Source organism: Pleurodeles waltl, chromosome 6 (assembly GCF_031143425.1).
Source record: "Pleurodeles waltl isolate 20211129_DDA chromosome 6, aPleWal1.hap1.20221129, whole genome shotgun sequence".
Classification (NCBI taxonomy): domain Eukaryota; kingdom Metazoa; phylum Chordata; class Amphibia; order Caudata; family Salamandridae; genus Pleurodeles; species Pleurodeles waltl.
The window spans coordinates 1,365,630,317-1,365,639,772 of NC_090445.1; the positions used below are offsets into that span (position 1 = coordinate 1,365,630,317).

The 9,456-nt window shown below is 47.9% G+C and overlaps 1 protein-coding gene across 1 annotated transcript; it reads left to right on the forward strand.

Moving 5' to 3' along the window:
- The first annotated feature begins 3,906 nt into the window (after window positions 1–3,906).
- SLC18A3 (solute carrier family 18 member A3) lies at window positions 3,907–9,006 on the forward strand. The gene is made up of 2 exons (XM_069240661.1): window positions 3,907–4,173; window positions 6,820–9,006. The coding sequence occupies exon 2, from the start codon at window positions 6,969–6,971 to the stop codon at window positions 8,571–8,573; it is 1,605 nt and encodes a 534-aa protein (XP_069096762.1). The 5' UTR covers window positions 3,907–4,173; window positions 6,820–6,968; the 3' UTR covers window positions 8,574–9,006.
- Window positions 9,007–9,456: the final 450 nt, after the last annotated feature.

Sequence of the window (9,456 nt, forward strand, 5' to 3'; positions counted from 1 at the left end):
GGTTAAACACCCTCCCCCAGTTGGCACCCACCAGCTCTTTCCTTCAGACCTCATCCTTTGGGCCCTGGGTTGAACCAGAAGGGAACCCAGGCCACACCACCTCCCAAGGGGCTCACCCCACATCAACTAATCCTTTGGAGCTTTACATGAACTGCGGCCAATCAGACAAATATACAATCTCCACCCAGGCTACCCACCCGGGGGATGTCTGTGAAAAGACAAGGGATCAATTAAACGATCCATCCACAACCAGTCTTTTATTCTGAACAACGAGACCCTTGGGGTCCATCACAAAGACCATAGTCCACTTGTTCAATTCAAACTGCATAGTGCAAGCTCCCATCAAGGCAGAACAAACGATAATCACAGATGTTGAAATTACATCAGCTCTGCACTTCACAAAGCCCTACACAACTGTGCCCAATCCTCCTCTGAACTCAAAGGATAAGGGCGCTTGCACCCTTATCTTTTATCCCACGTACAAATCTCAGGGCCCTTTGGGACATCCTAAATAGAGGCAACCTCTTGAGATTCTGTAATGCCATCCCAGGGCTGGAACAAATAAAGAGCAAAGATCTCGGGTACATAGCCTTTCTAGCACCAAGTACGAGCGGCGCAAATGAGTGTACAGAAGTCAACTTAGCAAAGCAGGAAAAGTGCAGCTGACACTATCAAAATTAGGAGCATTTGAACTTTGGGGTATAGACCTTAAAGAAGTGAACAAGGCAAAGTACCCAACATTCCTCATCCCACATGGTACCAGGGGAAAATGCGACGGGACACAGACAGCATACCCCAGGAGCATCCTACAACATGCCAAGGGAGCTCCTTCCCCATTCCCCCACAGACCAAGAGATTTCATAATCTCTATCACACAGGAAGACCAAGTAACAAGACAAGACCAGGTAACGGACCAGCAAAAAGAGGAAACTAGTTGAAACAAATCAGTCTTGCGACCCTGACACACCCATGCTCCCCAAGACAGGAGTGGGGACCCAAGAACACTAAAAAAAAAAAAAAACTCTGGATCAGGGTCCAAACATGTGCTGAGCAACACAAAATTAATATCTTGGAACACAACAGGGACAACCAAAATCACTCATGACCCAAACCTGGACTCCTTCTTGAGAAACTTTGATATAATCTGCTTACAAGAAACTTGGGCCCATATTTATACTTTCTGATGCAAATTAGTGCTGGCGCAGATTTGTATAAAAAGTTTAACGCCTGCTAACACCATTCCAAAGTGCATGCTGGGCGCCTTATTTACGGAATGACGGTAGCCGGACCTGCGGCCTTGTTAGCGTCACAATAAATGATGGTAACCGGGCAGCTGAGGCGAAGGGAAGACTCGGGGTGTGTGCCAAAGAATGATGCAAGTCAGGTTAGAGTCAAAAATATTGGCTCTAACCTGACTAGCGCCATTTTTGACGCACTACCCCGATGGAAATGACCCCTGTCTAAGCAAAGACAGGAGCCATGCCCCCCCTGCCCATTGGCCAAGCTCAGGGGACTGCTGTCACCTGGGAATGGCCATTGAGCACAGTAGAATGTAGGGGGACCCAAGTTAGGCCCCCCATGCCACTTAAAAAAAAATAAAAAATACTTACCTGCACTCACCATAGATGGGTCCCCCCATCCGTGGGTGTCCTCCAGGGGTGGGCGAGGGTGGCGGGGGATGTCCCTGGGTGCAGGGTAGGGCACCTGTGGTCTGCTTCCATGGTGTTCCACCATGGAAATAGGCCCACAGGTCCCCTAACACCCGCCCATACCCAGGCGTTAAGAAAACTGCGCAAATCTGGCTTGGCGCCATGTTTTAAGGCCTCCTCCTGTGAGTAATTTTGACGCCAGAGGATAAATAAGGCGCACATGCCTTAGAGTCAATTTTTGTACGGGAACGCCTACCTTGCATGTCATTAGCGCAAGGTACGTTTTCACGTACAAAAAATGGCACACACTCCACAACTTTGGCGCTAGACATGTAAATATGGAGTTAAGTTTGCGCTTAATTTGCACGCAAATCCGGTGCAGAGTATAAATATGGGCCATAGTGTCTACAGAACAAAGTCAATGCAATAACAACCTGCAAAGGGTATACCACATACATGTGTAATTTTCGGGATATTAAACTTTACATACAGGAATATCATGTGATATTCCATTTGCTTTTTGTGTGCACTTTCTTTCATTCACTGTAAGGATTTAATGCAAAGACAAGTGATGTCACTTTGGTACAGATGGATTTACATCAAATTGTAAGGGTTTTGCGTTGCTACTGCCTTCCTCCAAAAAAGAACAAAAAAGAACAAGTGATGGATGGAATGCTGAACAATGTCAAACATTCACCCCCAGTACAGAGATCTGGGCCTAAATCCATTGTTTTTTTGCTGCCCATGCCATTTCAATTTGGACCCAGCCATATGCAAATCAGTCTTGACGCTGTTCCCCATGGAAAACGTCCAGCCCGAACTGCCCGGCCAGGTCTTCCCAGAGCATCCTGGGAGCTTTTCGGGGTTTCACCCCTCATCAGCCAGGCTAGCTTGAATCCAGTGGAATGGGAAGCACGGGACCCACGTCTGGGCATACCCTTCCCACTTAGGGCGACAATGCAAACAAGAACAAGTGATGGACGGAATGCTGAACAATGTCAAACATTCACCCCCAGTACAGAGATCTGGGCCTTACTCCAACCATTCCTTGCCTAAACCGAAATTTGCTGCTCATCGATGCACTGCACTTTTGTTACTGTGCTCACGTGAACTTTCATTACTGCTCTTGTGTCAACTAGCGGTGATAAAACACTTCAGCTCCAGAAATGTGACAACACCACGAAGCACTCTTATAATTTTTCACGCACCTGTAGAAAAGAATATGTAAATCTAATCCAAATGTGGAATGTCTGTGTCCTAAAGGAGAGATGAAAACTTTCTATGAATCTAACACTGCCCAAGGCTTTTTGTCCACCATACGGTATTAACACTCACTGTATTCATAGAGATAGAGGCGGGACATGCATTTTATTCCATCGGGCATTTCCCCCATGGACTGGAGACCAGTTTTGAAAGTCCAGGGCCACCCCTGGTGCCTCTGTCATTTACTCCAGCTCCTCAGCAGGCCCAGGGAGGCTTCAAGATGGAGAGAAGGAGAATGGGAGACAGGAAGGTAGAAATAAAAGGAACAGCGAAGGAGAAGAGAGAGAGGAAATAAGGAGAGAGACAGTGAATGCATGGATGGAAGTAGATTGTGTGAGGACAAAAAGAGAGCCTGGCTGGTTTGAGTAGTTTTGCAAGGGTTGCTTCTGGTTCCTCAGGAAGGCCCTGCGGGTACTAGAAACAGATTTGCTCATGGTGCATTATCTATGTCAAAATTACTTAACATTTTAGACACTGCCACAACGCGAAACAGCTTAATGCCTGGGATGAGCTCGAATTGACCAGTCTTAAATGAAATGGTCGATTGAACTGTCCATAATAAAAGTATGCACTTTTTATTCCAAAAACAATGCGTTCTAACATGCGTTCTAAGCTGGATTTTACTCGGGAAATCGAAACAATCAACAGAGAAACTAGCGCAAAACTAGGTGATTCATGAAATAAACGTCCCTCTGAGCATCTTATAGTTTTGACAGGAGGACTCTCCTAAAATAAAATGTTGAAAACACATTTTATGTTTAGTCCCACACGTGCTGTTGAACCCCGGGCCGGGCAGCAGCAGACTGTGAAGTCATCAGGAAGCAGACAGGAAACGCCCCTGCCGATGAGTACCGGTGGGTGAGGGAGGGGGCGCGCCCCCACTTCCTGGCAATTGGCTGGGGTTCCTCCATGTGTTAAATTAGCATACACAGACGCAGCTGGCGAAGTAACCACTTGGGGGCTGGAGGTAACTGTGCGTCACAGCCCTGGGATGGAAAAAAGGGGCAGATTCATAAAAGTCAAGCAGCATGCGAGCCGGAGTGGTGTCAGAGCGGCCGGTGCAGGCAGCGCTTGGGGTGAATGCGCAGCTTGCGATGGTGCAACCGGGGCAGGACGCGAGCAGCAGCATGCGGAGGGCGATCTAAGCAGCCCCAGGGGTCCGGTTGTGCGGCGGCACGGCCCTGCCCGATCTGTGCCCCCATCTCCATGGCAGGAGCAGTCACTGGAGCCCGAAAAGGAGCTGCGCACGGAGGCGAGTGAGGTAAGTCCACTTCTTTGGGAGTGCAGGGGCATCTCGGGGGGTTCAGTCTGGGCTGGGAACTGCAAGGTGTAGGGATAGCCCTCGGATATCATCAGTGGAGGCGGGGGATAGGAGAATGAATGCCCAGAAGTTAGACTTCAGGAGTCTGCTTTCAGCACCCTCTACGAGGGACAGCTCCCATCGCCACAGCTGCCTGGATCCAGCTCCATCAGCCAAATTATCTTTAAACTTCCTTGGTCGGCAGGGAAGTGCCGGATGGGACGGGAAGGGACGAGGGAATTATATATATATATATATATATATATATATACTCTAACTGGTATCTTCCCGCCATACTTTCGAGAGGCCCATATAATATATATATATATATATATATATATATATATATATATATATATATATATATATATATATATATATATATATGTGAGGCCAGATGCCTATATATGAATAAAAGTGTGACAAATGCACCTGCATACGATGTTAGGATATGTTAGGTAATCGAGTTGTTATATTGTGTTATGCCTTGTTTTTTAGATGGCACTCAATAAAACTGATCGCGAGTGCAATAGCTTGCTTAGCGTTAGTATCTATGCATGCCTTTCACGCCAGAAAGTGACCCTTGGTTCAGTCCCCATTCGGCGTCAAACACTGTTCCCACCCTACACAATGAGCCCAACTCGCGCTGTTCTGGCAGTGCCTTTCTTTAGTACACTCGTATTACCTAAGGTGTACACCTTGATTCTCTCTCACCAGACTCTCAGAATTGCCACAGAGGCGACATTTTTTTAAACCATTTAACTAAACATAAATGCATTATTTCAGCAATAGCAGAACTGTGTGGGCATATACTTACAAGTAGATGCGCGTATGTATATTGTGTACCCTGTGTGGATGTGAATTAGTGCATATTTTTCAGCTTATGTTTGTAGGCATGTGTTTATAAGACAGACCCTTAAACCTATGTATAGGTGTGGTTGTCTGTGTAATGTCCCTGTGTATGTTTGTGCAAGTTCATATATATATATGTACACAAATTCATATATATATGTATATATGTACACAAATTCACAGATACCTTGAATAGACGTCACAGTCCTGGGCTGCATATATATCTGCACATATGCATGTTAATTTAGCTAATAAAAAGCGCCTACAGATATAAGCGCGCAGACACCCATATACTTACACATACTTACCAGGGCTTCAAGAGATGCGGAAATTGCTTCTGGTTGAATTTGCTGTGTTGCCTTCTGGAACCAGAAGCCGCGAGCCATGAACAATCCCTCTGGCACCCGGGCATCCCCGCGTCGCTCCCTTATTCTTCCATGTATAACGCCTTCCCCATCTTCCCCCAGCCACCACCAACCTGCATAATAAAGACCGCAAATATAGACCAGGTGAAGTTATGTGCGCTCGACCCTTTAACGCACACGGATTTTGAGCGGGTCGCCAGCCCGGCGGGAATCTCACGGGAGAACCGACAGGGGAGCGGGGTGGACCAGTCGGGGTGGCGAGTCCTGGTTTGAAACCTGATTCGGCATCTGCGAGCTGAAACAACAATATGATTTTACATTGTTGCAACTGTTTCAATGCCTATTTTACAGTGTATGTGTAAACGAGTTTGAGTGCCTAGAGAACATGTGAGGAGGTGCGTGACTGAGTGAGTGGTAGGTAAGTTAGTGGGCATGAGTGCGAGAGGATGTCATAGAAACGGAGTCATTGAGTGGGTGAATTAGTGGTAGATTAGAAAGCATGTGAGTGAGTAAATGGGTTGGTAAGTAAATAGGCGAGTAAGTGAGTTGATGGCTTAGTGATTAGATAGATGGGTGGGTTGCTGCGTAGGTGAGTGAATGGTTCAGTGAGTGAGTGCATGGGTGTGCAGGTAAGTGGGTGGATAATTAAGTATATGAGTCAGCATTGAGGTTTGTTTAAGGAATGAGTGAGACTGAGTGGGCACATAAGTGAGTGAGTGAGCAGGTCAGTGAATCTGGGTGTCTGGTTTATTAAGTGGGTAGGTACATGAAAGAGTGAATGAGTAAGTGATTTAAGAGTTGTATATTGAGTGAATGAGGGAGTGACGAATTATGGTTGTATAGTAAGTGCATGAGTGACCAACTGGAAGAGTGAGTTGTTGAGTGAGCGGGCAAATGACTGACTTAATGAGCAAATGAGCATGGTTGTATAGTACTTGCATCGGTGCCCAAGTAAGAAAGTGAGTGGGTGAATGAATGAATGAATATGGTTCACTAGTGAATACATGTTTGAGTGATCCAATTGAGTTGTTGAGTAGGTGAATGAGTGAGCGATGGAGAGTGGTTGCACAGTAAGTACATGAGCTTCTAAGGGAGAAGGTGGGTGAGTTGTTGAGTGGGTGAATGATTGAGTGAGGTAATGTGGTTGTACAGTAAGTGGAAGACGTACTAAGGGAGTGAGTTGTTGAGTGAGTCAAAAAAAGATCCGGTCAGGATTCTGTGTAGTTCAGCATCACTGCCTGCCTTGCGCCCAAACTCTGAGGGAAGAGGAGGCAACAGTAAGGTAGTAAAGCCAGGGGTGGGGTGTATAGGGCTCTCATGAAATCACTCTTTGGTTTACAGCCAGTGACACATCTTACATATCTTCTTGTCTCTTCTGTGTCGTCTCCAGGGTCTCTCAGGAAGCGCAGCCCATGCCCGGCTGGTGAAAGGTCACTTCCTGTCCGGCTGCACGTGGCCTGGAGGCACAGCAGGGGTCCACCAGAGACTGGAGGGTGCAGCGCGTTTGTGTGGGGACCAGAGCTCGAGAAGAAAGCGGCCATGGATGCAGAACCTGAAAGTGTGTCGGTGGCCCAGGAGCCCCCCAAAGTAGGGACAGCTAGGTCAGCAGTCGAGAAGCTCTCCGAGGCCATGGGCGAGAAGACCAAGAGGATCGGCAGTGCCATGAAGGAGGTTCATCACCACCGCCGGCTCATCCTGTTCATCGTGTGTGTGGCACTCTTCCTGGACAACATGCTCTTCATGGTCATCGTGCCCATCATCCCAGACTACGTCGCCTCCCTGCGCTCCGGGGAGGTGGACGCGGCCTTCAAAGAAGCCAACGCCAGTGCCTCGAATGCCACCAAGTCCATTGTGAGGCCTAGGTACCCCCCCGAGAACGAGGACATGAAAATCGGGGTGCTCTTTGCCTCCAAGGCCATCCTGCAGCTGCTGGTGAACCCCCTTAGTGGCACCTTCATTGACAGGGTGGGGTATGACATCCCCCTCTTCATTGGGCTCATAGTCATGTTCCTCTCCACTGTTATATTTGCCTTTGCCGAGAACTACGCCACTCTCTTCATGGCCAGGAGCCTGCAGGGCTTGGGCTCTGCCTTCGCCGACACCTCGGGCATTGCCATGATCGCTGACAAGTACACGGAGGAGGCAGAGAGAAGCCAAGCCCTGGGCATCGCCCTGGCCTTCATCTCTTTTGGAAGTCTAGTGGCACCGCCCTTTGGTGGCATCCTCTACGAATTTGTGGGCAAGAAGATGCCCTTCCTAGTGCTGGCATCCATCTCCCTCATGGATGGGTTGCTCTTGCTCTGTGTCATCAAACCCTTCTCCAACAGGACTCGGGTCAACATGCCAGTTGGCACCCCGATTTACAGACTCATATTTGACCCCTACATCGCTGTGGTGGCCGGGGCCCTCACCACCTGCAACATCCCCTTGGCTTTCCTGGAACCCACCATCTCCAACTGGATGAAGACCACCATGGACGCCACAGAGTGGGAGATGGGCCTCTGCTGGCTGCCAGCCTTTGTCCCACACGTCCTGGGCGTCTTCCTTACCGTCAAGCTGGCATCCAGGTACCCCCAGTACCAGTGGTTCTATGGGGCCCTCGGAATGGTCATCATCGGAGCCAGCTCCTGCACCGTGCCGGCCTGTCGGAACTTTGGCCAACTCATGGTCCCTCTTTGTGGTATCTGCTTTGGGATCGCCCTGGTAGACACTGCCCTGCTGCCCACATTAGCCCTTCTGGTCGACCTCCGCCACGTGTCCGTCTACGGCAGCGTCTACGCCATTGCGGACATCTCTTACTGCGTGGCCTACGCCCTGGGGCCTATAGTGGCCAGCCAGATTGTGCACACCATGGGCTTTGTACAGCTCAATCTTGGCATGGGCCTAGTAAACGTTCTCTACGCCCCTGCACTGCTCTTCCTGAAGAGCGTGTGCCAAATGAAGCCCTCCCACTCCGAGAGTCACATCCTCCTCGAGGAAGGGCCCAAGGGGCTGTACGACACAATCAAAATGGAGGAGCGGAAGTCCAAGGGGAGACAGCACGGCACGCCCCCCGTGGAAGAGAAATGCACGGACACTTTCAAGAGACACCACGCTGGCAGGTACGTCTCTGAAGAGGACTCCTCCGACTACGAGTATAGCTAAGCGGCTGGGCCCTCACACTTTAGACTGACAGAGACAGACGGAAACAAATGCAATCCAGTATTATCGCCATATCTCCATGTACCGATGTGCAATATTAATAAATTATAATAAACAACGGTCTGCCATTATGTCACTGCTTTCTCCTAGACTTATTTTTTTAACCTGTACTTCCTGCGGGGAAGGGGGGGGGGGGTTAATAAAGAACCTGGAAAAGTGTCAAATAAAGCATTTATTAAAATATATATATATATATGGGATCCTGCCCAAAGTCCACCCGATTACCTTGTGTAATTAAAAAACAATTTCTGAAGTCGAACATTTTGTGTCACGTCTTGTATATCTCTCTGTTCGGGAAAATGGCTACACAAAATTACTGTCGGTGTCATAAAACGCAAGTTGGTTATTCAGGGAACTAAAAATAAAGGAATATATTAAATAAATAACGGTTGTAGTGTGATTTTAAAAAACTGCCTGGCAACGTGCAAATTCCTACGCAGTGGAATGAAATGTTACTGTTGTTCAAGGATGTGGCGCAGCTTCAGAAAACAATACAATGCGCGCAGTGCACGCTAGGAGGGTGTACATAATTACAGACTAGGGGCTTCACTGTTAATCTTTGTTTATTTTGCTGAAAAGGAGGCGTTTTCTACTTTGTAAACAGGTGGAAGTCTTCCCATGTTGTCCCTTGAAAGAGAGCGAGTTGTCGTGAGGAAAACGAATTTCTTAAGGGAACATCCTGTTGTTTTTATTTTTTATTCTTGTATTCTCAAAATGCTCCACTATGTCGTACATCGTCCATAAAGTCTGTTTTCTCCAAACGTTAGTTTAGAATTATAAGTTAGTGGCTCGAAAACTTGTTCAGTTATCCTGTCTAGTGACAAGT

What these genes read in the sequence shown, in the direction of transcription:
- SLC18A3 (XM_069240661.1), top strand. Translation starts at nt 6,969, where the DNA reads ATGGATGCAGAACCTGAAAGTGTGTCGGTGGCCCAGGAGCCCCCCAAA.